General features: G+C 60.2%; 1 protein-coding gene across 1 annotated transcript; it reads left to right on the forward strand.

The window, feature by feature from the left end:
* Nucleotides 1-1368: 1368 nt before the first annotated feature.
* KIF19 (kinesin family member 19) lies at nt 1369-26905 on the forward strand. Its single transcript, XM_039229797.1, has 20 exons — nt 1369-1407; nt 3130-3210; nt 13905-14015; nt 14675-14762; nt 14984-15120; nt 16318-16443; nt 16748-16942; nt 18125-18271; nt 19705-19827; nt 21242-21407; nt 22080-22254; nt 22389-22587; nt 23157-23427; nt 23527-23648; nt 24136-24269; nt 24510-24615; nt 24787-24883; nt 25353-25750; nt 25965-26124; nt 26360-26905. Exons 1-20 carry the CDS (start codon nt 1369-1371, stop codon nt 26488-26490), a joined length of 3006 nt encoding a protein of 1001 aa, XP_039085728.1. The 3' UTR covers nt 26491-26905.
* The last annotated feature ends 348 nt before the right edge of the window (nt 26906-27253 follow it).

Consider the following 27253-nt stretch of genomic DNA (forward strand, 5'->3'; position numbering starts at 1 on the left):
CCCCCCCCCCCCCCCCGCAGAAGTGTTTTGTTTCCACCAAGCTTCACTCGGTTTGTCTCTGTATCAGATCCAAGGCCACGGGTGGCTTCCTGCCGCTGTTTATTAATAACTGCACCTAACACGAGCCCCTTGGGGACAGTCAGGGAAACCAGTCCCAGGGCGCAGGCTGGCATCATGCTGTCCCCGCGGACGTGCGCCAGGCCATCTGAGGTGGCCCTGGGGGGATGAGCGGCTCTTCCTCACCCAGCTCCTCCCATGGGAAGAGATGCCCAGGGTGCCTCCCTCACCGTGTCTTGCAGGGGTGCACGGCCTGCCTCACCCTCACCAGGGACAGAAGGAGACAAGGAAGAGAACCCTGAGGACCCGGAGGAGGCTCTACTGTCACCATCAGGAAAGCAAGGCCCAGAGCCGAGACAGGAAGCACTGGCTCCACGTCGTGGGCCAGCAAGTTGGATGCAGACCTGGCACCGGAGCCCTGTTTTCCTAGGGCCTCCTGAGGCCAGGAATCTATCCACGGTGCTCCGCCCGGCATGTAATTGCTGTCATGCTCGCCAGCAGTGGGGATGGCAGCCTTCAACTGACACTTGCTTGCCCAGGATTGTGGCTCTTTCCGCAGGCGGGGAGTCACAAGGGCTCGCGGCCGACTTGACCTGGATTCTGGTTTGCCCCCAAGGCCTTGTTTGCTAGTGGGGTACACTGCGGCGGGCTCTAAGGTGAAACACCCCAAGTCGTACATAGGTGTTCCCCAGGTGGACGGCCTGGGCAGACAGACAACTCTGCACCCCCTCTGGCTCTGGACACTGGGTGAAGACCCTGCGCCAGAGACCCCAGCCACAGCCGCGATGCACGCTGTGCCTTTGGAAACACCAGGCAGCCAGCCGCCGCCCCAGACGCCCAGACAGACACCAGGCAGCAGGTGCTCAGGGCCCCGAGGGGCAGGAACCGCAGCTGCCAGCGGGAGCCCGCAGGGCGCCCCCTGGAGGCAGCAGGGAGAGGGGGCTCTGGGCGCGAGCCGGGAGCCGCAGGAGGAGCCGAGGGGCTACCAAACGGACGCGGCGGCGCCCTGAAGGCTGGAGGGACACACAGGCGGGCAATCGCCCTGAAAGCGACGCACGCAGGCTCGGGCGCCTCCCCGGCGGAGGCCGTCAGCTCTCGCCTGCAGCGGGGGAGGGGCGGGGGCGCCGAGGCCCTCCCCTTGCCCCGCCTCCCGGTCAGGTCAGCGCCCTTGGCCGCGGGCGCGTTGTTGGTTTCGGGTTGTCAGGCAGCGACAGCAGCAGCGCAGGGAGGCTGTGAGGGACCCGGCGGCGGTGGGGGTGCGGCTCGGCCATGCCCGCTGTCGCGGCCTGAGCCCCTCCACCTGCCGCAAGCATGAAGGACAGCGGGGACTCCAAGGACCAGCAACTCATGGTGAGACCCCGACACCCTCCTCTTGGCCCCCATCCGTAGCACCCCCCACGCCCCGAAACCCAGACTCTGACTTGGCCTCACCACCTGTACCCTCACCACCACTAAGAAGACACTGAAGACCAGGGTAAGACTGTCCTGAGCAACTTTCCCCAAGTCCTGGACGGCAGAAGAAGGGGTCCTGGCCATCCCGCGGAGGCCTGAAAGTCAGCCTAGCTTCAGTCCCCCTCCCCCTTTACACCTTCCCGCCAGGGGACACCCCCCCATCCCCAAAGCTTGTCCAGATGGGTCTTTGGAGCAACACTGTTCTCTGGTCTAGAAGAGCCAGGGCTTGATCCACCTGCCCGGAGAAGGAAAAGGGGGAGTTTCCCAGTGACCCAGGGCTGTACCCCGGCCTCGTGGGGCTGGGAATTTAAAGGGGCTGGGAATCACAGGTGGGCAAAGAGCCCCCTCGTACCCGAGGAGCTGGCACGGGGTTGGGAGCGGCTTGCAACACAGATGCCGTCCAACATTTCATAGACGTGCTGGACACACCCAAGATGCACCTGTTCCCCAAGCCCTGGGGTCTGGGGCAGATGAAGAGGTGTGAGCAGGTGTCTGGGCGGGGGGGCAGGTAGAGACGGAAGACAGACCCCTGATAATCAGTGGTTCTGTGTCGAAGTGATGAGGGGGAGGCTCGGTGACCCCAAGGCCACCGCCCCTTCCACCCCACTCTCCATCCCCTAACTTCTGAGGTCTGGGGAGGGAGGCCTTTGTCACCAACAGGTGGGTGGTTATGGAACCAGAGGATAATGTCACCACCACCCCCCCGGCACCCTGTCTCTGCAGAGTGAGCTCGTGGCTTCAAAGGGGAGCTCGACCCCAGCCCCAAGAAAGCCCCAGGCTCTGGAATATTCTCTCTGGCGGTTTAGAATGTGTCTCTTTGAAAATGGCTGCCTTGGCCTGCATGGATGATGTGCCCCCAGGGCAGCGATGGGGAGCCTCCTGATCCCCCCACCACCACCGTGGGGGGAGGCTGGCTGAGGAGGCCGATAGGGATGACCTGACAGCAGAAGTCCCTCAGAGGGATTTACTCGCCATGAGGGTCCTACTCGCCATGAGGGTCCATTAGCAATATCCACACATTCAGCAGGCATTTCCCTTGGTCAGCAGAAGAAATGCACCCCCTTGTACTTTGGGGGAGACCCATGCACAGGATAAAGACCCACTGGCTGGAGAACAGAGAGAGGATGAAGCCCCCCACGGTGCTGTGCTTAGTAGGAATGTGGCCGAGGTTGTTAGGATGTTCCCTGGGCCCAGCCCCATCCTCCCCACCAGCCAGCCCTGTGCCTTTAGTTGCCGCGCATCATTCGCAGATGCAGACAGGCTGCTCCAGCGCCAAGGCTCCAAGTTCAAAGCCTTGGGGAGTTGCAGGTGCTTAATTTGGGTGTGTGACTGATGCAGGCTGCAGGAGCAGACTGCTCTCTCCCCTGGGGCTCTCCCTGAGGCCCGGGCTCCCCGGGGAAATTCATAGACTCAGATGCAGCCCGGATGCTGTGGTCCTGCTCCCCTCCACCCAGGTGGTGGCCTTGAACCACAGAGTTTCCCTTAAGACCAAGGAGGCCTGAGATGGCTGCACAGGGGAGAACCCAGGGGGCTTGCCCAGGGGGATCCTGGGGTCCTCTCATCTTGTCTGTCCAGCCAGCTCCCTCCATCTAACCTCAGGGGTCTGGCCTTCCCTCATAGGTGGCGCTCCGGGTCCGGCCCATCAGCATTGCAGAGCTGGAGGAAGGAGCCACCCTCATCGCCCATAAGGTGGACGAGCAGGTACCCAGGGCCGTGGCCAGGAGCTGCAGGGCAGGGCAGAGGGCTGCTCATACCTGGCGGGGCAGGTGTCTGCTCATGGGGTGGGGGGCAAGAAGGGTCCCCATGGCTTGCGGCAGCCTCCATCCTCCATCCGCTGAGCTCTCCATTGTTCACGGATGACATCGTCAAGCAAACCAGGGTTGTTCTTCCAAAAATCCTTTTCAGATTGATCCAAGGAGAGCTGAAAGCTCCCCTAGCCTGGGTGGGCCCTGAGCTCCTCAGTCCTGCGGTAAAAATGTCACACACTTTCCGCGTGCCTGTGACATGACTTCCCCCCCTCAACATGCCTGCTCCCCATACAGCACATATTTACATGGTCTAGGGCTAAAGCCCGCCTCTGGTTCATGTTTAGCCAAGTCCTCAGATGTCTGCTTGTTCTCCTGGCCCTCATGTTACTGTGATGAGGTGGGCAGGGCAGGCCCCACGTCCATCTGCACAAGAGGCAGTAAATATTTACCACGTCCCACAACACACTGGGGACAGTGCTCGGAGCTGGAAACCACGGTGAGCAGAAAAGACCCTGCCCTTGCTCTGTTACTTTACAGTCTGGTACAGGGAGATGAGATCAAAGAATTAACCCCAGCAAGGGCTTCAGAGAAATGCGTAGTGCTGTGAGGGGGGCACTTGACCCAGCATAGGGGTCAGGAAGGGCTCCTGTAGGAGATGGTGCTTGAGGTTAAACAAGAGCGGTGGAGAAGGATACTTAGGATGTGCATGAGGGAGACATTTCAGTCAGAGGGACTTGCCTGTGCAAAGGCCCTGTGGCAAGAGGGATTGTGATGCACTTGGGTAACAGGAGAGGCCCATGTGGCTCAAGCAGGAGAGAGAAGGCCGACAGGTGTGAGGTGAGGCAGGGGACGTGGTAGGGGCCAGACCATGGCCAGGATGTCTGTTTAGGGGGGCAGGTGAGGGCTCAGGAAGCCCAAGGGCCATGAGAAGTGAGCTGGAGGCAGACCATATGGCCTCTGGGCTCCCCTAGGGACAGGCGCCTGCTCCAGCCTCTTCCTTCAGCTCTGATGGGCACAGCAGAGGATGACTAGAATGCCATCTGTCTGAGGAGGCCCGGTGGGAGAAGGATGAACATACCCAACAGTTACACTGCGTAGGCTCCACCATTTGCCAACTGTGTTGCCTCGGTCGGGTTGCTTCTCGGAGCCTCAGTTGTCTCGTCTGTTGAGTGGGGGGCAGCAACCATGATGCCCTCTCTAGGGGGTCGTTGTGGGTTCAGGTGTGCTCTGTGCTTTCCTGGTGCCTGGTACACAGTAGGGGCTTAATAGCTGTAAGTTAACATCATCAATCAGCGACTGACAATCTCCCCTGAGCTGCTGGACCAGCTGATGAAAGGGCCCAGCCTGATGAGCCAGAAGCCTCCTTCCAGGCAGGGGCCACTCCCTGGGTGCTCAACTTGTCCCCAGGAATATCAGGTCCTCGGGGCTGGGACAATGATGGCTCTTTTTCTCTGCTGCTCCTGGCTCCCCGCCGGAGTGGGGGCTGATAGATATTAACTGATGCTGATGGAAAGGCTCTGGTCTAGGGAACGGCCCATTGTGTGCCCACACCCAGCAAACACTGGCTCCTTTCTGTCCCTGCAAGTGGAGAAGGAGGGTCCGGCCCCATCTGGCCAAGCTGTGTCTCTGAGAAGGTTCTGGGCTGGGCCGTCCTAACAGGGAAACCCTTTTGTGAGCTTAGAGATGCAGGGAGGGTCGTCTGAGTGGCGTGGGCTCAGGGCTGTCCACGCAGGCTCTGGGTCCTGTAGAGAGAGCGCTGGGCCTCTGGCCTCGAGCTCCTTCTGTCCGCATCGGGTTCAAAGGTGGCTCGCCTGGCCTGTGGTTTGGGCGTAGCCAAGCAATCGGCAGGCCGGGGACGTCGTAGAACCCAGCCATCCCTCAGCTGACGACGAAGACCCTTGCAAGGAGGAGGTGAAAACCCGGGAGTCCAAGAAGCAAAACGGATGGCCCTCTTCCCTTGCCTCCTACTTGGACCTGTCTCCCACCCCCAGACCTTTGTCCCTGTCCAGTGACCCCTCCACGGTCTGTCTGCCAGGCCCTGAGGGAGGTTCGGGGACGCAGCTCCATCAGCTTCTCCAATGGGCCGGTGGGTCAGTTTAGCGCTGTCCATTCCTCCTGAGTTCTGGAGGCTGGCTTGCGAGTGGGGTGACTTGGGGGAGCACCAGGACACCATGGCCAGGGAGTCTCTTCCCAGCAAAGGTCCAGGCGGCCTCCCAGTGCCCTGCCTCCTCGAAAGCAGACATGCAGCTGGGATACGGAGTCCCCCTGCACCCGCTGCTCTCCATCGCTCCCTTGCTGGTGGCCATCATGGCCTGCGTGGCCTGGCCCTACAGAGGGGCTCCCCAGCTCGGCTTCTTCTGGCCTGGGGTTCTGGGCTCTGCATCCCCTCCGTGTTGGGTGGGTGGCTCTTCCCCTGCTGGTGAGGCCACAGGCCTGGGGACAGGGAGCCGCTGAGTGGGGCAGCCCAGAGGTCACTGTTGAGAGCCCTGCCTCCTGGTGGCCGGCAGGGAGGCCCACCCGCCAGTGGGTCCTGAGTTGGGGGAGGTGGTCCGAGGACTCCGTCACCCGCTGGCTTGGGCCGCTATGCGGGGTCCGAGGCCTCCGGGAGACTTGGGAGTTTGCAGCAATGAGGATCTGCAATAGGGACGCTCCCATAGGCAGACTGTTCTCGGGGACCAGAGGCCCGTGGGCCTGGATTCTGGGGAAGCTAGGCTGTGGGTGTAGATTTGTAAAGGGGATGGTCTGGGTGCCCTGACAGGCTTGTGGTTTTAAGGCCCCCTTTTCAATCCAGGACCCAGATCATAACACCTTCTTTGGAGGAATTTGTGGGCTGCTGGACGCACAGGGCTTCCCCAGCGCCAGGCACATATTAGGGGTTTAGCACATGTCAGTGTATGTAAGGGCTGAAGTACAGGATGGTTCCCAGCCTAGAAGCAAGTGACACATGGCCCACCCCTTGCATCCCCGCCTCCTGTGCCAGACAGAGCTCTCAGCCCAGGGGTCCCCAAATGGTCACCTGCCCACACTCCTAGTACCACAGAGGTGAGACTGGATCCTGATGCCAGACCCACTGGGGATGCCATGAATGACCACAGAGGAAGAGCAAGTGCAGGCTGAGAGGCCATGGAGGGGGGGAGAGGGAAGGGGCTGGAAGCTCCACCTCCTCCCTTCCACTCCCTGCCCCCAACCAAGCCCTCAGCCTGCTGACTCTCCTCCTGGCCCTCCAGGCTGTTTACCTGCAGGATTCCAGTCACCTGAAAATATGTGTAATCCCATAATTAGCCTTTATCTGCTCCAAGCCCCATGTCACCCCTGTGCTCCTGGGGTCCTGTCTGAGGGGCCACACCTGGGCCTCATCAGAAGACAGGGAATTAAGAACCTGCCCCACCCCCCGTAAGAGCTGTAGAGAGGCTTGCAGGAGATCATGTAAGGGAGGGCCCCAGCCACGCACAGCTGCTGTGCAAGAGAAAGAAAGTATAGGGTGACAGATGCCAAGGGCCTTCTGCCCACTTCCCTACACACCCACCTTCCAGATGCTTCTTAGCCCCGTTGCCCCAAAGAGTTGAGCCTGGTGGGGGATGACTGGGAGAGTGTCTGAGGGTTCTCTGCCCTCTGCCGTGCCCCCCCTCCCACCCCAAGGTCTCTCCCCGCCCCTCTCCACCCCCTCCCCACCCCCGCAGCCACTAATCTACTCTCCATCTCTATGGATCCGTCTGTCCTGGACATTTCATATAAATGGAATCTTGTACTCTGTGGTCCTTTGTGTCTGGCCTCTGTCTCTGAGCACCGTGTTTTCAAGGGTGGTCCCTGCTGCCCCAGGTGTCGGCATCTCCTTCCTTTCTGTGGCTGAATAACCGTCCGTGGGATGGATGCACCACATTTTTTGGCCCCTCATCAGCTGGTAGGCGTTTGGGTTGTTTCCCACCTCTCGGCCAATGTGAACGAGGCCGCCTGCATGTAACGGTGCTCACATGTAGCCACCGTGTGGGTGCCAGGCAGGTGTGCTAGGTCAAAAGACTGAGATGTGGGCCCGTTTCCCCACAGACGCTGACTCTGGGGAGTGCCTGGGAGTCTGCCTCTTGGACGCTTGCTGAGGGACTCTGATGAGGGTGTTTGCAGACCTTCGAGAGATGCAGCCCTATCTGTACCCATAGGTCATGGCTCCCTTCACCCTGGGCCTCAGGGCTCTCAGAGTTCCACAGCAGGTGGCGGCCTGGCCTAAACAGCCCACTGGGCCTTGGTGGCTTTATGAGCTCAGCAGGCTCCTTTCTGGCCTTTTCTGTCTAGCCTGAAGGGGACACCCTTCTTGGGATCCAAGTGTCCTTTCTTGAGGCCTCAAAGGATGGTACATTTACCACTGGAAATATGACCGGCAACAAATCCTCCTTCTTAAAGGAAAAGCAAACACTAACCCAGAAACAGCCTTACAGGGGTAATACCTACCTGGAGTCAGGCTTTTGTTCACTCTGCCTTGTTGATGCCCTGAGAATAAAGGGGATGCACGCTGGGCTCCCTGGAAGGGAGATGGGCCCTCCACCTGGGGGCCTTCCCAGACTCCGGTTCTCTGCCGGGGCTTCCCGAGCAGGCTGGCAGTACTGGTATGGTTTCTTGTTTCAAGGCGATGGCCCTGTTGGCCTTCACCGACTTCCACCTGGGAGGAACTTGAGGCCCAGAGAGGTGACGCAGCTTTCTCAACGTCATACTGCAGTGTCACCCCTAAACCCAATTTGGGGCACCCCTTCCCTTGATCTTTAGTGCCAGCCTTGGAGGCTTAAGGAGGAACCGTCTAGATCAGAGGTTGTCAACTGGGGCTACTTTTGCCCTCCAGGGGACAATCTGGCAATGTCACAACCAGGAGAAGGTCATGTCACTGGCATCTAATGGCCAGTGATACTGCTAAGCAGCCTGGAGGGCACAGGACAAGTCCTGTCATCGTGATCCAGCCGAGAGTGTCAACAGTGGTGAGACTGAGGAACCCCGGTCTGGGTCGTGCCATTTAGAGGCCAGAAAGGAGCCAGTTAAAACTGCAAAGCTCAGGACATGATTTCAGGGTTTGTGAGTTTGAGTCCGCCTTAGGTGAGCTTGAGCCCCACTTTGGGTGAGCCCCACTTCTCTCTTTCTCTCTCTCTCTCAAAAAATAAATAAATAAATGAAAATAAAACTGCAAAGCTGATCAGAGCACCAGCAGCTTAGTGGTTTGTAGCAGGAAGAAAATCCCTGTTATGCTTTGTTCGAGGTATTTCTCACCTAGGAGATGCTGGGGAGGAGTCTGCTTCTTCATGGGGACATAGTTTACAGATTAGGCACCCTCGACCCAGCCCGAGGCCCCCTACGTCCCCATGGATCGTGTGTTTCTGGGCTCGAAGTCTGCAACAATGGAAAGGTCAAAATCTGCACTGAATTAAGAGCAGGTTTGGGAGGGAGGCAGCGGGGGCCTCTGCTGAGTTAGGGGATCCGGACCTGCGGGGGGCAGTGCCCACCTTCCCCGCTCCTGGCCCAGCCTCCTGTCTCTCCCCAGTGTTGGGAGGCCCCTGTGTGCACCGTATGCTCAATGTCCCCATTGACGCCTCCCAGAGGCAGGTGCCCAGCGTGCCGTGGGCATGAACATTTATGCCCCGGGAATTATGAAAGGGAGCGCCGATGCCGAGCCCACCACCTCGGTGCTGCGGGAGGGCCCACTCGGGGTCCGGCAGCCCGCACCCCGCTGCCTGCACCCGGTGAGTCTGGTTGGCTGGAGTGTGGTTCGCAAGGCTGCTGTAATGAAGTTCCATGGACTGGGCGAATTTAACCACAGAAGTGGATCCTTCCACAGTCCTGGAGGTCAGAGGTCCAAGGGGTTGGCTCCTTCTGAGGCCCCGAGGGAAGGGTCTGTCCAGGTCTCTCTCCCCGGCTTGCAGACGGCCATCTTGTCCCTGTGTCTCCTCACGTCATCTGTTTCGATGTGTGTCTATGTCCAAACCTCCCCCATTGCAGAACACCAGTTCTCCTGGATTTAGGGCCCACTCTACTCCAGAGGGACCTCATCTGAACTAATGACATCTGCAGTGAGCCTGTTTCCAAATAAAGCACAGTCTGAGGCTCCAGGGTGTTAGAACTTCAGCACTTGAATTTGGGGGAAGACACCATTCAACCCATATGAGGCGGGCATTCGCCCAGCCAGGCTGCTTTTGGGGGGCCCGTGCACCAAGGGGCAGCAGTAGGTGGCCTGGTGGTTGGGAGCCTGGATTCTGGGACCAAACGGCTCTCAGTCAAACCACCTCTGCCCTTGGCAGGTGCCGCTCGGTACCTTAACCAATCTGATTCCTTGTTACGACGGAGGAATCATAGGAGTGTCTGAGAAAATGTGTGCAAAGCACTCAGCACTGAGCCTAATACACACAGAGCTCCTCGGAAAGGCCGCTTTATGCAGCAAACATTCCTTGGGCCTATGCTGGGTGCCGGCCAGGATGACATTTAGGGGCCACACAGGAGCCTCTCAGAGCCAGGGACAGACTGCGTGTGCTCACAGGGGCCCAGACAGCTCACCTCCGTGGCCATCTTGGATCTGTGCTTTGGAGGCTCTAGGAATGAAGACAGGAAGGAAAATTCCTGAGCTCTCTCCCCAACCCTGCAGTTCTCACAAGAACTACCCCCCCAACCCCGCCCCAGGGATTCTGAGCTGAGAACCACTACCCACAGCTCACCTCTCACCCCATAGCCTTGCTCACGCTTTTCTCTAGAATGCTCCCCTCACCTCCCATCTCTCTGCCAACTCCTGCTCATCCTTTATCATTTTAAAAGTTGATTTATTTTGAGAGAGACAAAGTGAGCGGGGGAGGGGCAGAGAGAGAGAATCCCAAGCAGGCTCTGCACTGTCCGCGCCGAGCCCAGCGTGGAGCCAGAACTCACGAACCGGGAGATGGTGACCTGAGCAGAAACCAAGAGTCGGATGCTTAACAGACTGACTCACCTAGGCGCCCCACCTGCCCATTCTTTAAAACTCCATGCTGGCATCACCTCTTCCAGGAAGCCTTCCCGTAGTGGTAAGGCTGGACCAGTGCCCCTCTGTATGCTCCGACTGCCTCCTGTAAAGTGAGACATGGGGGAGCCACATATCACTTTCTCTCTCCCGGGGCCTTGTTTAAAACTGCCTGGCACATAGAAGCTTCCCCTGACCCACACTCCCGGTGCTGCTCTCTGGGGCGATGGCCACGAGCGCCCCTCCCCAGCCCTCCCCATGCCTCCGCTCCAGCTCACCTGGCTGAGGGGCACAAGGGCTCCCTTATATGGCAGAGTGGACAGGAATTGGGGCAACGCTCGGGAGGGTGGGGTGTGGGCTGGGCCCTGGGCAGAGGGAGACCCAGACAAAGACCTCTTTAAGAGGGGTCACGGCAGCTGTGCTGACAATGAACTGATTCAGGAGGCTGAATATCAAAGGAACCAAATGTCCAGGGTGCCCGTGAACTTGGCCATGCCCGGAGATTGTTTGGAGGTGAGCAGTGGGTGAGGAGCATCGGAGTGTGCTGCTCACCCTCCCCAGCACCGATGAGGAGGGCGCCCCTTGGGCTGGGGGCCCTGCCTGCATCAGCAGGAGGGCTGGCGCCCGAGGGGTGAGATCTCGTTCAGATTCCTGTTGCATCCCCCTGGGACCCGTGCCAGGGGACTCAGAGGCGGCTTTATCTTCATTTGGATCTGAAACCTGATCAGGGCTCATGCTGCTGGCTTTAGGGCCTCAGACAGGAACTGGATCCTGAAGGAGGCTGCTAGGGCATTTGGGCTGAAGCCCTGAGGGGGTGGCTAGGGACAGGTGGGGCACCCCAGTAACAGCGCAGGCCCAGACACCCCACACTCAGCTCGCTGTGGCCACCCCGGCTTTGGCAAGCTGTCAGGGGGCCAAGTCAGCGGCCCCATTCCTACCCTGCACAAAGCCCCTACCCAGCCTGTCTGGAGCTGTCCCCACCCCCTCCCCAACTGGCTTACCTGAAATTACCTGGTTGGATGAGACTTCCAGGTGAGACTCCTGGGGCCGGGCCTCCTGGGGACCTGCCCTCCCCTCCCCCTCCTCCCTCCTCCGGGAGACTCCCAAGAGAGGGCCCTGCTGCGACCCCGAGGGTCTTAGACCGGTCTGCATGCGGTGAGCACAGGTGTGTACCTACCGCAGGAATCCAGGTGGTGAAGCACGGGGGTAACATCAGCGCCCACCTACGTGCTGATAGGAGTCGGCAGGAGTCCCAGGCTGTGGCCTTCCCAGGACTGGGCCTCCTAAATCCTGGTGTTTGAAGGGGCTGCACCCAGAGGGACCCACTGTGAGTCTCCCAAATCCACGGAGCTGGGCTGGGCTCTGGGGTGGGCTCCCTCTGTCCTTCAGAGTAACCCCTCCACCCCCACCCATGCCTTGTCTGTTCTCAAGCCCTTTTCAGGGCTGGCAGCGGCCCTTTCTCTCCTGCTGACCCAGGAAGGGAGCTCAGTTGCCGCACAACCTGGGATGGCCCTAGGACAGCCCATCTCCTCAGTGCCTTGTCCTGTGTTAGGGCTCAGTTTACCTCCTCGGTCAGCATCTCATCACCAGAGTCGGGTTAGGTAGGGCTGATGCGCACAGTGGCGGTGCTGGGGCCTCACTGGCCGGGGGAAGCCCTCCCCACCCGGCAAGGCCCCCGAGGGAGCAGAGGGCGTGTGAGAGAACAGGTTCACAAGGGTGCACAGGGGCCCAGACCGCCAGGGCTCCCGTCCTGGCCCCACCTTAGCTATGCGACTTTGGGCCTCGATGCCCCCATCTGAGAATGATAATTATGAATTCATGCAAAGGGCTCACTGAAGATGGGCCACTATTATAATGTACCAGGAGGAGGGGCTGGGTGTGAAGGTGCCCACACTGTCCCTCTTTACCACCTGCCCTCCTGGCGGGACTAAAGAGCGCCGTGGGACTGTCATGTGGGCTGCTGGCTGCAACATCCGTCCGGCCCTGGAGCACAACTGATACTCATTCTCCCCTGGATGTTCCTCCCAAGCCGAGGTGCTCCCGAACACAGAGCTGCCTCTCAGGGGGCACCTTGATGGAGCGGCCGGGGCTGAGGACAGGGACCCGATCTGGAGGCTCAGATCCTGGAGGGACCCAGGCAGGCGCAGAGCCAGTGGCACCCTGGTGGCCCCCTCCATGGTGGGGGTGGGGTGGCCCATTACATGTGTCGCTCACCCTGTCCCTCCTCACATCCCCTTGAATGAAGACCCCTGAGCACTTAGTATATGTCTGGTGCTGTGCCCACATACGCCACACACATTATCGCATGGGGTCTTCATAGTCCTGTAGGCAGGTAATATTCCTGTCCCGTCTGGTGGAGGAGGTGACCCAGGCCCAGGCAGATTCAAGTGTTCACACAAGGCCACTCTGCTGACAAGTCGTAGGGTGGGCATGCAGGCCTTGCCTTGACTTACCTCTCCTGCCTCGTCTTAAATCCCCCCTGACCCCTGCCCTCCCACGCATCTTTGAATGTCTTCTGGCATTTCTATGAGTCTGGAAACTGTCTCTCCCCACTGCTACCTTAGCCAAGAACCTCTGGCCAAGACCCAGTTTGCTTCCTCTGCACCTTTCCTCAGAGTCCAGGACCAGGCTTAGCGCCCCCAGGACACCTGGGCCAGGGGAGGGGCAGAGTGGGGCTGGGTGTGGCGTGGGCTTGGAGACTGTTCTGGAAAATGGGTCCCTTGATCACCTTTGGAGCAGAAGAAGAACCTGGTGAGGCCCCTTGTGTATCCCCCAGCCTCCTCACCCCCCCCCCCCCACACACACATACAGAGCACAGACACCCCTACCCTGCAGGGAGGGAGCCTGAAATGGCCAACCTGTACCTGCATTCTAGCCTCCAACCCTGGGTCTCTCCTTCCACCCTCAGCTCAGGCTCAAGGCTGCAGGGGCCATTGATAAGTCACCCCAAACCTCCCTCTCTGACACAAGTAGACAGTCCTCAAGCCTAGCCCACTTCCCTCACCCCTGCCACCCAGCAGCCAGTGGCCCTTTGCTCTACCCCTGGGTCTCCCCACTGGCTGAGGGCAGGGTGCAAAGGGGTGAGGCAGGGCAGGGTCTCAGGTGCCACACAGAGGCAATGAAGGGGCTGCAGGCTTTGAACCCGGATCCCAGGGTTGAGTCCAGGGCTCCCCCTCCTGGTGGTGGTAGCTGAGCTTGGACAAGTTACTCCTCCAGGCCACGGTTTCCTCATCTGTAGAGTGGGAATAATTATGGGCCTTACCGCCTGGCCTCGGAGTGGAGGGTTAAGCGAGTCCCTGCACCTAAAGTGCATGAAACAGGTCCTAACACAAAACAAATGCACAATAAATGCAAGTGGTCGTTACTGGTCGCCCTCCAGTAGAGGGGCACGGGGCACCCGGTCTGGGGCATCACGGCGCTCTTGGCTACTTTGGTGCATTGTCGGTTGTTAGGGAGGCTTCCCCTTTGGGCATCCAGATCAGACACCCAGGGGGCTGAGGAGGAAGGGGCTGGGCCTGGGGCTCAGGGGCCCGGGGCCATGCAGCCCCAGGACTTCCAGCAGGACCCCTCCCACTGCCTACCCACTGCCTCCCACTGCCTACCCCGCGTCCTGGGCAAGGAGAGCTGAGGTTGACATTGGTGTGGGCCTGGGGCTCTCGGGTGACTGCCTTCCTCGGGGACCTTTGCAGATGGTGGTTCTCATGGACCCAATGGAGGACCCTGATGACATCCTTCGAGCACACCGCTCCCGGGAGAAGTCCTACCTGTTTGATGTGGCCTTTGACTTCACCGCCACCCAGGTAAGGGAGGGCCTGGGCCTAGGGACATGCAAGAGCCCCTCTCCAACCTTTGCCCCACATGGAAGGGAGCCCTCAGGGGACCCGGCCATGGACCCTCAGCCTTCCCCCCGCCACTTGCTCCCTGGCCTCCAGTATACCTTGTCCCCGTGCATGCAAATGTGCATGTGCCTCATGGCTTGTGCGCAGCCCCCTGCATGGACACACCTGAGTCAGTGCACAGACACCACCCTCGCCAGGCTCCCACACGGCACACCCCCAGCCGCCCCCCCCACCGCCCCAGGAGCCGGAGGAAAGTGCTTGGAGCCCATCTGGTGCTGGGAGGAGAGTCTCCGGGAAGGTGACACCCTCCCAGGGACCCCGGTTCTTGCCCATCTGGGGGATGCCTCCCAGGAGCAGCTGTAATGCGTCCTCGGGGCGGGGGGCCAGGAGCCCGCAGTGGGGGCAGGCGTCTCAGGTGTCCTGAGCTCTGTTTCAGGTTGGTGTCCCCCATGGGCTGAAAGGGATGAAAGCAGAGACACCCACCCCCCACTCCCTGCCCCTACTTCTCAGGCTGAGAGCCCCAGAAACAGAGCCTGCTCCTGCTGTGGGCCGGGACACGCCGGTGGAGACCTGGGCCCTGCCTGTGCCCCACGCCCCTGACACTCTCCTCTTCCCTGCAGGACATGGTGTATCAGGCCACCACCAAGAGCCTCATCGAAGGCGTCATCTCAGGCTACAATGCCACTGTCTTTGCTTATGGCCCCACAGGTGAGGGAGGGGCGAGACCCTGGGACAGGACCTGGTGCCCCTTTTGTCCCCCTGGGCTCAGCTGAGGCAGGAATCAAGGATGTGGCTTGATCCAAATGCCCGCAGGGCCCTCTGGCCCCAGGCTTTGGGGACAGACTCAGGTGTGGCAGGAGGAGCCCCAGTCCAGCAGAGCCGCACTTCCGGCCCCCAGCCTGCTTAGTCACCACTTTGTTCCGCCCCAGGCTGTGGGAAAACCTACACTATGCTGGGCACAGACCGTGAGCCTGGCATCTACGTTCGGACCCTCAATGACCTCTTCCGTGCCATTGAGGAGACCAGCAATGACATGGAATATGAGGTGTCCATGTCCTACCTGGAGGTGAGCCCTCCCCTGACCCCAGCTTAAGCGAGTGGCCCATAGGGCAGCCACACGCATATCGTTGGCCCCACTTTGCAAAAACCCGAGGTTCAGAGAGGTTGTGCAACCAGGTCAACATCACACAGTAAGTGAGGGAGTGGGGATTCAAGTTCAGGATCCTGGAGCTTTAAAGCCAAGCCCTGCCTATTTTGCCACAATCCAAAGTAGCCTTGTCCCTGAGGCAAAACTTCAGCATCATCAAGGACACCTGCCTTCAAGTGGTAATCCACCTCCGAGAACTCTGTGTGCATGGGTACAGGTGAGACCCGTGTGCACGGACAGGCTTGAGCCCCCTGGCCTGGGTTACCCGGCCACAGCCCCCAGTGCCCACCCCGCAGGAGTGCATCTGCCAGGCAGCGATGGGACAGCAGTGGTGAGAGCATGCAGAGGCCAGCAGAGGCAGAAGAGCCAGTGGGCTGCACTCCACCTGGCTCCCAGCCACCCTGGCTCCCTTCGGGAGCTGATAATCTCCTGGGTGACAGCTCAGGACGGGCAGTGAGGCATTGCTGCCAGCCCTGTTCCAGCCAGCGTGGTGTTGACTCAGCCAGCAAGATGCACTTGGCGGGGGCGGTGGGCGGTGCAGGGGGAAGTTGCATAAGGGTTGCCTAGCAACAGGCAGGCCTGGCCATCGATCAGGTCCCCAGCCCGGTGCCCAGCCCATCGTAAAGGGGATCCCACTTGTTTCTGAGGGTTTCTCTGTCCGAGGTTCTGACAGCTGGATATTTCCCTGTGGACACTGAAGCTCACCTATCCCCACCCCATAGAAAGGAAGGGGTCTTTCTCCTTTAAAAAAAAAAATTATTTATTTTGAGAGAGAGAGAGAGAGAGCGCACAAGCAGGGGAGGGGCAGAGAGAGAGCGTGAGAGAGAATCCCAAGCAGGCTCTGAGCTGAGCACAGAGCCTGATGTGAGGCTCCATCTCACAGCCGTGAGATCATGACCTGAGCAGAAATCATGAGTCAGATGCTCAACCGACTGAGCCACCCAGGTGCCCCAGGGGTCTTTCTCCTTAACCAGTTTCCCAGGTGGGGGCTCAGACTGTGCGAGCTCCTGTCCCCTTCTTGCTCGGGACGGATGGGGAAGCTGCTCCTTGCCTGGACCTCCCGCCATTAGTCTCCATTAACACTGTCCCCCGCCCCTCCCCCACCTGCCCCGTCAGATCTACAATGAGATGATCCGCGACCTGCTGAACCCCGCCCTGGGGTACCTAGAGCTGAGGGAGGACTCTAAAGGGGTGATCCAGGTGGCTGGAATCACAGAGGTCTCCACCATCAATGCCAAAGAGGCGAGTCTCATGCCACCCTCGGGGCAGTGGAGAGGGACATTCACCCGTGTGGGCAGGAGGGGACAGGGGACGGCTCAGCTGGCGCCAGGGCAGACACAGAGAAGCTTGTATGACCGCGCGGGAGCAGGGGGCTCTCGCGCCTCCCTTCACGCTCCTCCTGGCGGCGCTGACCCTGGGGGCCTAACCAGGCAGGACGCCTCCAGCCAGCCCACCCCACCCGGGCCCCTTCCCAACCTCCAAGAGGGAGGAAGTGGGGGCAACGGCCCCGATCCCCAGGAGTGGCGCCCTTCCCCCCTCCACGCAGATCATGCAGCTGCTGATGAAGGGCAACCGACAAAGGACCCAGGAGCCCACGGCGGCCAACCAGACGTCCTCCCGCTCCCACGCCGTGCTCCAGGTGGCCGTGCGCCAGCGCAGCCGGGTCAAGGATGTGCTGCAGGAGGTGCGGCAAGGCCGCTTGTTCATGATCGACCTGGCCGGCTCTGAGCGTGCCTCCCAGGTGAGGTCAGCTCCCCCAGGACTGGGGAGGATGTTTTGGGGGAGCAGGGGAGAGGGCAGGGAGGCCGAACTCCCAGCTCCCCGGGAGGTGGTGGGGAGGCCATCCTAGGGACGGTGGGGATGAGGGGTCCCCCTGGGTAAGGAATTGAGGAATGTCACAGAGGTACGTGAGGGGGGGTATCCCGGCTGTTTGCGGGGAAGGACGAGGGATGAGGAGGGTAGTCCCAGGCAATGAGACCGGCTGCCAGGGGAGGCAGTGGGAATGAGTGAGGGGCTGGGGCCGGGGAGACACATCCCTGGACTGGGGGGGCCCTGCCCACCATGCTGGGGAGAGAGGAAGGTCTATTACCCTTTCTATGAACACCTGTCCTCACCCTGCCTGCCTGGCTCTACGGCCTCGGCCCGACGGCACCCAGCGCCCAGTAGGTAGGCCAGGCCCCCCTCCTTCAGGCAAACAGGGAGGCTTCACAGTCACCCAAGTGATGAGGCCAGGTGGTGTCACTGCTAGCAGATGCAACGGCCAAGACACTGGCCCAGGGAGAATTTAAAGGATTTCAGGTTTGCACATGTGGAATTGGGCTTAAACAGGGGGACAGTTTAAGAAACACACCCTTCTCTCCCAGGAAGACCTGAGGGCTTCCCGGAGGGACCCAGGGGAGGGGTGCAGCCAGGGAGGGGGGTGTGCCCTGAGCTCCTAGCTTTGGAGGGTTGGGCAGCTTTGAGCAGGGCCTCCTCAACCTTGACAGTGTCCCCGCAGACCCAGGGAGAGGAGGGGGACCCCACACACTCACACACATACACACACTTCCTCCTCCCCCACCCCTGAAGCCTGGGGCGTCCTCTAGAGCCACATGCCTGTGGTCTTGCCAGCTCTCGGCTGAGCTGCCAGGGAACCCCAGCCCCCCTCCATGCCATTCTTGGTGCCATGGGGCCAGCCCTTGGGGGAGACAAAGAGCCAGGCTCTCAGCCCTCCTCAGAAGCCTCCAGCGGGTCACTCTCTCCCGACGCCATCCTGTTCTCTCACCTTCTTGAGACCTGGCGAGTCCAGGCCCTGGGTCACCTCCACACTCCAGGGCCCCGAGGGAGAGGAGAGGCTTGTGACCCAGGACCAGCCAGGATGCTGGTGAAGCCCAGCCTCCTGCCCCACGAGGGCCCTGGTTGTGCCCACTTGCTCACCCCCCAGACACAGAACCGTGGGCAGCGCATGAAGGAGGGGGCCCACATCAACCGCTCCCTGCTGGCCCTGGGCAACTGCATCAACGCACTGAGCGACAAGAGCAGCAACAAGTACATCAACTATCGCGACAGCAAGCTCACGCGGCTCCTGAAGGTAGGGGCTGCAGCCGGGCCCGGGCACTGGAGCCCCCAGAGCAAGGCCACCAGATATAACAAGTAAAAATACAGGACGCCCAGCTGCATTTGAATTTCAGATAAACAACAAAATTTGTTTTAGTATAAGTACATCCCATGCAGCATTTGGGATATACTTATACTTTAAAAAAAATCATTCAGGGGCGCCTGGGTGGCTTAGTCGGTTAAGCGTCCGACTTTCGCTTAGGTCATGATCTCGCGGTTCGTGGGTTCGGGCCCCGCGTCGGGCTCTGTGCTGACTGCCAGCTCAGAGCCTGGAGCCTGTTTCAGTCTGTGACTCCCTCTCTGTCTGACCCTCCCCTGCTCACGCTGTCTCTCTCTCTCTCTCCTAGAAATAAATAAAACATTTAAAAAATAAATAAATAAAAAAATAAAAATAAAAAATAAAAAAATCATTCATTGTTTATCTGAAATTCAGATGTAATCGGGTGTCGTGTATTTTACCTGGTGAGCTTAACCAAAGAGTGGGCGTCAGAGAGGGAAAGGCCCTGCACTTGACACCCCCCCCCAACACTGGGCTGCAGGCCTGAAGAGAACCAAGAGCTGCCTGGATTTGGGGGTTCAGGTGCACATCAGCGCCAGGACTCACAGTGTCTGCTGTTTGGGGGCCCGCCCCTGGCTGGGCCGTGTTCGGTGCTTCACTCCACTAGCTTCTTTCTTCCTGAAGCAACCTGGTCATTGTGGGAATACTCTTTTCATTTGCAGATGAGAAAATCGAGGCACAAAGGGGTTAAGTAACCTTCCCGAGGGCCCAGGATAATACAGGCTGGAAGTACGATCCAGACACAGTCTGTGGTCTAATATCGTAACTGCAGTGTTAGCCAAGCCCACCGAGGCTTTCTCCCCAACCCCTTACCCCGCCCCCCCAGGGCTGTTTACCTAGAGCAAGGGAAGGGGTGGCCATAGGCCACATTCAACCTTTATACAGGGGTCCCCATCCCCTCATCTCGGACTCCAGCTGAAACAGCAGTGCCATCAGCAGTCAGAAATGGGGGGCCTGGGGGCCCCTTGAAAGGCCAGAGGTGGTGGGAAGGAGGGGGAGGGGGCACTTCTTGCTGCCTTTCCTCATTCTCTTGTATGAGGGGAGGGAAAGGGAAAGCCAGGAGGCCCTGGCCCGGATCAGATACTTGAAATCTGCAAATGGGAATTTGGAGAGAAGCTGGAAATGGGAAGGAGAGACAGCAGAGGGGTGGGAAATACCTGGACCCAGGGGAGACCACGTGATGCCCAACACCAGCCCCTGTGGGTGAGTGCGAGCGTCTGTAAGTGTGCGTGTGACAGAGCGAGCAAGGGAGAACACGGCTCGTGGAAGGCATCGTGCGCAGGCTAGCAGAAGCAGGGTCCCAGGGGGCTGGTCCCCGGCTGACCGCAGCCCCCCTCCCTGCCATCCAGGATTCCCTGGGCGGGAACAGCCGCACGGTGATGATCGCCCACATCAGTCCCGCGAGCAGCGCCTTTGAGGAGTCCCGGAACACCCTGACCTACGCCAGCAGGGCCAAGAACATCAAGACCAGGGTAAGGGCCCTGCCTGGAGGGCTCCCTGCCGCCCCCCCCCACTCTCTCTGGAGCCAGCCACCGTGGCAATGGCCTCGTTCCCTAGTCCAATGTCGCCCTGTGCCCTTCCCGGCACCCTCAACGCCTGCGTGCCTGCCGAGGACCCCCTTCTCCTTGCTCAAGGTCATGTGGCCCCTGCCCCATTCCCTTCCATCTCCATTTTCGTGCTCAGATACCCGTTCAGACGTTTACATTTTCAAAGCCCCTAATAGAACAGTCGGGTCAGCAGACACAGCCCATCTGAGCGTTTTCACGCGTCACCTCCTCAAGTGAGGACAGTCTACGATGCCCCCATCCCCTGGTCTAGGGAAATGAGGCTGAGGGAAGTTAAGTGACTTCCCAGCTGGGCACTGGGGCGAGAAGTGGCCCGGCCTTGTTTCCTGGTCCACAGCGACCCTCTGGCAAATGCATTAGAGTCCCCGCCGCCTGCTATAGGAAGTGCCTTTCTTTTTTTTTTAATATGTATGAAGGTTTACTTATTTTGAGAGAGCACAAGTGAGGGGAGGGGCAGGGAGAGAGGGAAACAGAATCCCAAACAGACAGCGAGCTGTCAGCGCAGAGCCTGACTCGGGGCTCGAACTCACGAACCTGAGCCGAAATCAAGAGTCGGATGCTCAACCCAGTGAGCCACCCGGATGCCCGGGAAGTCTCACTCTGCCCATGCGTGTGTAAGGGTGGGAATGGACGCCTGTGAGCAGAACTTAGCGAAGGCTCCCCAGACACCACACGTTGCCAGCTGCTGTCCACAGGCTCTCGTTTTTTTTCCAACCCTCAAGGAACTTATTGGGAGGAGGAGGCGTGTCCTTGAAAAAGCTCACTGATAGTTCAGAATATTAGTAAGAGCTGGCAAATGATGCCTACAGTACGTGCTGAGGCAGTGAGGGAGGGAGGAGGTGGGGGTGGGCTGGTGGGACTCAGTGGAGCACTCTGGGCACTGTGAGTGGGATTCTGAAGGATGGGGAGGACATTCCAGAGGGGCAGGTAGCAGTAATAGTAAAGGTGTCAAGGGCAGGAAGGAAATGGTGTCTGTGGTAGAGGTGAGGACATTAGGACAGTTCCTCAGTCAGAGCAGAATGTTCATGCAGCAGTGATCAAAAAAAAAAAAAAAATCGAGACAGTGGAGAGCCCAGGTGAAGGAACCAGAGTGTTGCTCTGGAGCAGTAGGGAGCCACTGAAGGTTAATGAGCAGAAGCAGCGTTTTAGGAGTAAGGGTCTGGCAGAGCCAGGGAGTGGGGTAGTTTGGGGGCTGGAAGCAAGGGCGAGGCCACTATCATCCAGGAGGACTAGGGGGAGAGAGAGAAAGGAAGACCCTGCAGGCAGGCCCCAGCGTCTGGGGTGACTATGCCCAGTCTGCCCCATTCTGTGCTCTCCACAGGTGAAACAGAACTTGCTCAACGTCTCCTACCACATCGCCCAGTACACCAGCATCATCGCGGACCTGCGCGGGGAGATCCAGAGGCTCAAGCGCAAGATTGATGAGCAGGGGGGGCGGGGCCAGGCCCAGGGCCGGTCGGAGCGGGGTGACATCCGCCACATCCAAGGTGTGTGCGTGCAAGCCCAGCTCAGGCAGCCCTCCCAGCCTGTTTCAAATTTCTCGGGGCTGGGGGGAGGTCTGGCGGCGCTGGGTTCAAATCCAGACTCGGGCCTTTTCTCGCTGGGCGGCCTTGGGCTAATCACTCAACTGCTCTGAGCCTTCCATCCTGCAACTGTCAGGTAGAATCCTGATCTCCGTTTCAGAGACTTGGCAGTAATTAAGACTGGGTGAGATCACACAAGTGAAAGACACGTGAGCAGTTAGCTGCGCGGGGCACCACTCCCGGGCTACAGCCGAGGGCCGTGAGGCCGTGCCCAGCATCACTTGGACAGCCACCTCTTGTAGCTTTGTGTATTTGTTCTGATGGCTTTCGAATAGATGGCAGTAAAATGTCTAAGGGGCACCTTTTTATAGTTGACACGAAGGTGCTGGAGAGACTCGCAGAAGCCCAGTTCACACAGAGGAGTTGAGAATCACCTTTGGGCCACAGCTGAAGGCTCAATGTGTGGGGTGATGGTGAGGGAGGAGGTAGCAATCTAGGAGGTCTTTTGGGAGGAGGTGGTTGGACAGGAAGAGACTGGGGAAGAAAGGGATGAGGGAGGGCCCCACACAGGCCCAGACTTTCCCGGACTGACCTCCCTCCTCCACTCACTTCCTCTGCCCCCCATCCTCTGGGCAGCCGAGGTCCGACTGCACAGTGAGCAGAGTGACCAGGCTGAGATGGGACAGCTGCGGGAGCAGCTCATCAGCGCCTTCCAGGAGCAGATGGATGTGCGGAGGCGCCTGCTGGAGCTGGAGAACCACGCCATGGAAGTCCAGATCGACACCTCCCGCCACCTGCTCACCATTGCTGGGTGAGCACCCTCTGCCCTGGCGCCATCCAGTCCTACACGAGGCCTGGGACAGAGCGGCTGGGGGCTGGGGGCTGTATCCTCCCCACCCCCTATGCTCTGACTGCCCCCATTTCCTTGGGGTGGGGTCTGCGCAGCTGGGAGCACGAGAAGTCCCGCAGGGCGCTCAAATGGCGGGAGGAGCAGCGGAAGGAATCCTACTCCAAGGACGACAGCGAGAAGGACTCAGACACGGGTGATGAGCAGCCCGACACCCTGGAGCCCCCGGAAGTGGCCTCAGCCCGGGAGAGCATTGCTGCCCTGGTGGGCGAGCAGAAGAAGCTGCGGAAGCAGAAGGTGTCTGAGGCTGGGGGGCAGAGGGGCAGGGAGAGTGGTTTGAGAGGCTCAAGCCAGAGGGGCTGGGGCGAGGGGGGCGGTTAGGAGGGAGACCAGGGAGCTCAGGCCTTTGCCCCTCTGTGACCTTGCTGAATTCCTCCTTTGTGCCTCACTTCCTCATCTGTAAAACGGGAGTAGTCACGGTTAGGTCCTAGGGGGGTTGTTGGGGAGATCAAATCAATGCCTTTGGCATCCAGAAGACTCAAGAAATGGTCATCAGTGTTTGAAGTAGGGTTTTCCAGATAACAGATCTTTTCCTTCTGTTCTGGAGCAATACTCTAACCAGGGGCTTCACGGGTGCCATGAGATGGCATCAGATGGGCCGGAGTTGGGCGGAGAGCTATGGAGCTGGTCCCAGGGGCAGGCTGTGGTCAGGGTGGCAAGAAGGGGGGCACGGAGGGGCCATTTAGCAGCAGCCCCTGGTGGCAAGGCGCAAGCACGGCTTCCAGGGTTAGCCTCAGCATGGAGCTCAGGGTGCGGCGGGGCGCCTGCGGGCCTGCCGCCCGGCGCTGACCCCCAGGCGCCCCCAGCTGGCGCTGGAGCAGCGCTGCCGCGAGCTGCGGACGCGGGGCCGGCGCCTGGAGGAGACGCTGCCGCGGCGCATCGGCTCCGAGGAGCAGCGCGAGGTGCTCAGCCTGCTGTGCCGCGTGCACGAGCTGGAGGTGGAGAACACGGAGATGCAGTCGCACGCGCTGCTCCGGGACGGCGCGCTCCGCCACCGCCGCGAGGCGGTGCGCCGCCTGGAGCAGCACCGCAGCCTCTGCGACGAGATCATCCAAGGCCAGCGGCAGATCATCGACGGTAGGCGCCTCGCCTCCGAGCCACCCAGGGGGCCCCCCCCGCGACCCGCGGAGTGTCCGAGGGCGCGCGCTGAGCACCCCTCCCCCCCGCCCCCTGCAGACTACAACCTGGCCGTCCCGCAGCACCTGGAGGAGCTATATGAAGTGTACCTGCGGGAGCTGGAGGAAGGCAGCCTGGAGCGGGCCACCATCATGGACCGCGTGGCCTCGAGGGCGCTGCAGGTGGGCGCGTGGGCAAGCCGCACTGCGCATGCGCACGAGCTCATGTACAGGCGGAGGGGCTCATGCCCAAGGCAATGCCTGCAGGTAGCTGGGGTGCGGATGGGACCAGACTGGCTGGCACCCCAGGGAGTTAACTCCCTTTCCTTCCTACCCCAACCAAAGCTGTGCCCAGCCTGAGTAAGGTCCCTGTCCCAACACATTCTTCTCTGGCACTTGTCCCTACCCAGAGTCTGAGGGTCAGGGTTAACTATCTGAGGTAGCGCAGCGGGCCCCTGAAGCCCTCCCAAGAGACCAGGCCATCGGGCAGTGCCACCGGAGATGACCAGAAGACCACAGTTTATCCCTTGGGAGCCAGAACGCAAACCCACTGCTCGGGCCACCCTGGTGACTCCTGGTCACCTTGTATGCCTTTGTCACCCTGTGCTGTCACCCAGTACAGGATCAAGTCTTCTGATTGCCCTCCCCCGCCTCCACCTTCCTTCCCCAGGACAGCTCCTTGCCCAAAATCGCCCCAGCAGGAACCTCGCTGACACCGGATTCTGACCCGGAGAGCGTGAAGACGCTGAGCTCTGAAGTCCAGCACCTGCAAAACATCATCCTCCCGCCCCTCAGCACGGAGAGGTGAGGCCAGAGGCCACTTCCAGCCAGACCTGCCGCCCTGAGCCTCCACCTGCTGGACAGTGGCCCCGGGATGCCAACTCAGAATAGGGCTAATTGGGGGAGATGGAGCAGGAACGAAAGGAGGGCAGCGGCACATGTCTGGGGCCAGAATTCTTGGGTTCCCTCTCCCCTGGGGTGGGGGTGGGCCCTCAGGGGGACCAGCCTGGCCAACAGCTGCCCGTCCTCCTCTGCCAACCTCAGTGAAGCCAACCGCGTGTTCAAAGCCAGTCCCCGGGCTTGGCATGTGAAGAGCTCCTCTGTGCCCACTCCACCCCCCATCCAGATCGGCGGCCTGGTGACCCAGGAGGTGAGCGCTGAGCACTGGCCCCAGGCCCCACTGCTGGGGGGCGGGGGCACAGGGTGGACAGCCAGTGGTTGGGATGGAGCCTTCCCAAAAGAGCCATCACCCGCAAGGCCCCGCTGTCTCTGCTGGGTGGGGCGTCTAATGCCTTCCTCTTTCCAACCACTTCCCCTGCAGGCACCTCCGCAGGACGGCGTGGCCAGCAGGAGCAGCCGGCTCAACTCTTCCCCCGACAGCAGCGAGAACCTATCAGAGATCCCCTTGTCCTACAAAGGTGTGCCGCCTGCCAGCCCTGTCCGCCTGAGCCTGGCATCATCTAAACTTTGGTGCTACCCATTCTATAGAGGCACCAATGCCCAGAGAGGGTTATCCACCAACTCCAGGACACACAGAGAGCTGACCACACAATCAGAAGTTAGAATAGGGAGCACATGGCACTTAGGATCATGTCCCCCACTTCCCACCAGTAATAACTATAATAGCAAATATAGATGGCTAAGCCCATCTTCTCACTTAATCCTCACGTGACCCTGTGGGGTTAATGTCACCATCCCCACTTTACAGATGAAAGTAAGGTTCGGAAACTTGTCCCAGTTTTCTTAACCAGCAAGCAAGGAGGACAGCTGGCCTTCTGGCTCTACAGTCCCACCTTGGCAGAGGGGCACGGGGGGTGAGGGAGGGGGAGGAATATGTGGTCCTGACCCCAGGTTGGATTCTCCCCCCACCCCCACCCCACCCCCCAGAGAAGAAGGAGATACTGACAGGCACCAAGTGCATCTCCGTGAAGGCGGCCAAAAGGCGCTCGCGGGCTTTGGGCGCCGAGGGGCGCCACCTGCTGGCACCTGCGATGCAGCGCAGCAGCCTGTCTCTGCACTCGCTGAGTGAGGCTGACGATTCGCAGCCACCCGGCCCCCTGGCCTGCAAGCGGCCACCCAGCCCCACGCTGCAGCACGCTGCCAGTGAGGACAACCTGTCCAGCAGCACAGGCGAGGCCCCATCCCAGGCAGTAGGGCCCGTCGGCGACGGCCCCGGGCCCTGGATGCGTGGCCAGAAGAAAAGCCTGGGCAAGAAGCGGGAGGAGTCCCTGGAGGCCAAGAAGAGGAAGCGGAGGTCCCGGTCGTTTGAGGTCACGGGCCAAGGGGTGAGGCGAAAGACAGGGCGTGGGGTGTCTGCACCCCTTCATTGTAGATGAGAGCCTGGATCCCTCCGGAGGCCGCAGGGCACCTCCAGCACCACCCTCCGTGCCTCTGACCTCCGGGCTGGCGTGGGGATGTACAGGGCTGCCATACGGGGCAGACCCCTGTAGCAGAAACCATACAGCTCCGACTCACCTCACTGTTCTCCAACCCCCACAGCTCTCCCGCCCCAAGACACACCTCCTGGGGCCCCGTCCCACAGAGAACGTCTCGGACCACAAGGTGCCCGGGTGCAGACACCCAGCACCTGGTATCCGGCATCTGGGAAAGGTGACGCTGCCTTTGGCCAAGGTCAAACTCCCTCCGAGCCAGAGCACGGGTCAGTACCCGAGAGGCAGGGATGGGGAAGGGGAGCCCTGGGCCAGCCCAGGAAGGAGGGTTGTTGATTTCCCTGTACCTATGGCTGCCCAGTGTCGGAAACCGGGTTCTCCCAGAATATCTGTGGGACTGGCATCTTGGGGTTGGGCCCCTGAGGAGTTCAAGGCCACCGGATGACTGGATAGGGGGTGGGAGGAATTCCTAACTACCTGCTCCTGGCCCCTCCCCTGTTGCAGGCCCAGGGGACTCCTCACCCCTCACTGTCCCCTCCAACCCAGCTGGCATTTCCCTACGGGCGGCCCGTGGGCCCCGCCTGCCTCACGGCACAAGCACCCATGGCAAAGACGGACACTTCCCGCATACCTGAGGGGCCCTGCCTGGAACCGGCCCTCCTGCCCCCGAGACTGGATGGAATGCAGCGGAACGTAGGAGATGGAAGCTGGGGCAGATGGGGGTGACCTGCGAGCAGGAGCTCAGGAGGCTGGGGCTCCCGAGGCCCAGGAATTATGAGGGTGCCCACCCAACCCCCCCATGCTTTCAGTACCACTGGGGAAGGGAGGTGAGCCCAGGAGGCACGGCCAGGATGACAGACTTCCTGGCCTCCCCTCCCTGAATAGAACCCTGTTGCCAAAACCCTGCAGAAACCTGCGGCCAGACTCGGCCCTGGGCACGGAAGGGCCGGGAGGTGAAGGGAGCTGTGAGCGGGGCAAGGCCCTCCTGGATGATTGGGGCAGAGGTGGGAATCTGGGGCTGTTACTCAGCAGTGTACCAATAAAACCCCATTTGGGTCTTGATGGTTGTGCTGGAATCCAGACCTTGTCTGGAATGTGGGGTGCTCGTGACTAAGAGGCAACCCAACTCCCCCCTCCTCCCTCCTCAGCACCCCATCTCCATCTGGCCGGTTACACTACATCAGCTTACAAATACCTGGTTGAAAGTTTTTCTCTACACCCGCCCCAGGAAGGGTGGGGCTAGCAGGGTCCATTTGTGCCCCCCTCCCCCCAGCCTTCACCCCTGCCCAGGGTCTTTCCCAGGAGACTTGGCGTGAACGAGACCATACAGAGCCTAATTACCCAAACTGAGGGGAGGGAGGTGCCCCCTGGAAGTCAGGGCTCAGAAACCGCCCAGCT

Source organism: Hyaena hyaena, unplaced genomic scaffold (genome assembly GCF_003009895.1).
Source record: "Hyaena hyaena isolate Hyena2069 unplaced genomic scaffold, ASM300989v1 scaffold_39, whole genome shotgun sequence".
NCBI classification, from domain to species: domain Eukaryota; kingdom Metazoa; phylum Chordata; class Mammalia; order Carnivora; family Hyaenidae; genus Hyaena; species Hyaena hyaena.

What these genes read in the sequence shown, in the direction of transcription:
- KIF19 (XM_039229797.1), top strand. Translation starts at nt 1,369, where the DNA reads ATGAAGGACAGCGGGGACTCCAAGGACCAGCAACTCATG. An exon ending in TGTCCATGTCCTACCTGGAG is followed by an intron (nt 15,121 to 16,317) that starts GTGAGCCCTCCC and finishes CTGCCCCGTCAG; the next exon opens with ATCTACAATGAGATGATCCG. An exon ending in AGCTCACGCGGCTCCTGAAG is followed by an intron (nt 18,272 to 19,704) that starts GTAGGGGCTGCA and finishes CCTGCCATCCAG; the next exon opens with GATTCCCTGGGCGGGAACAG.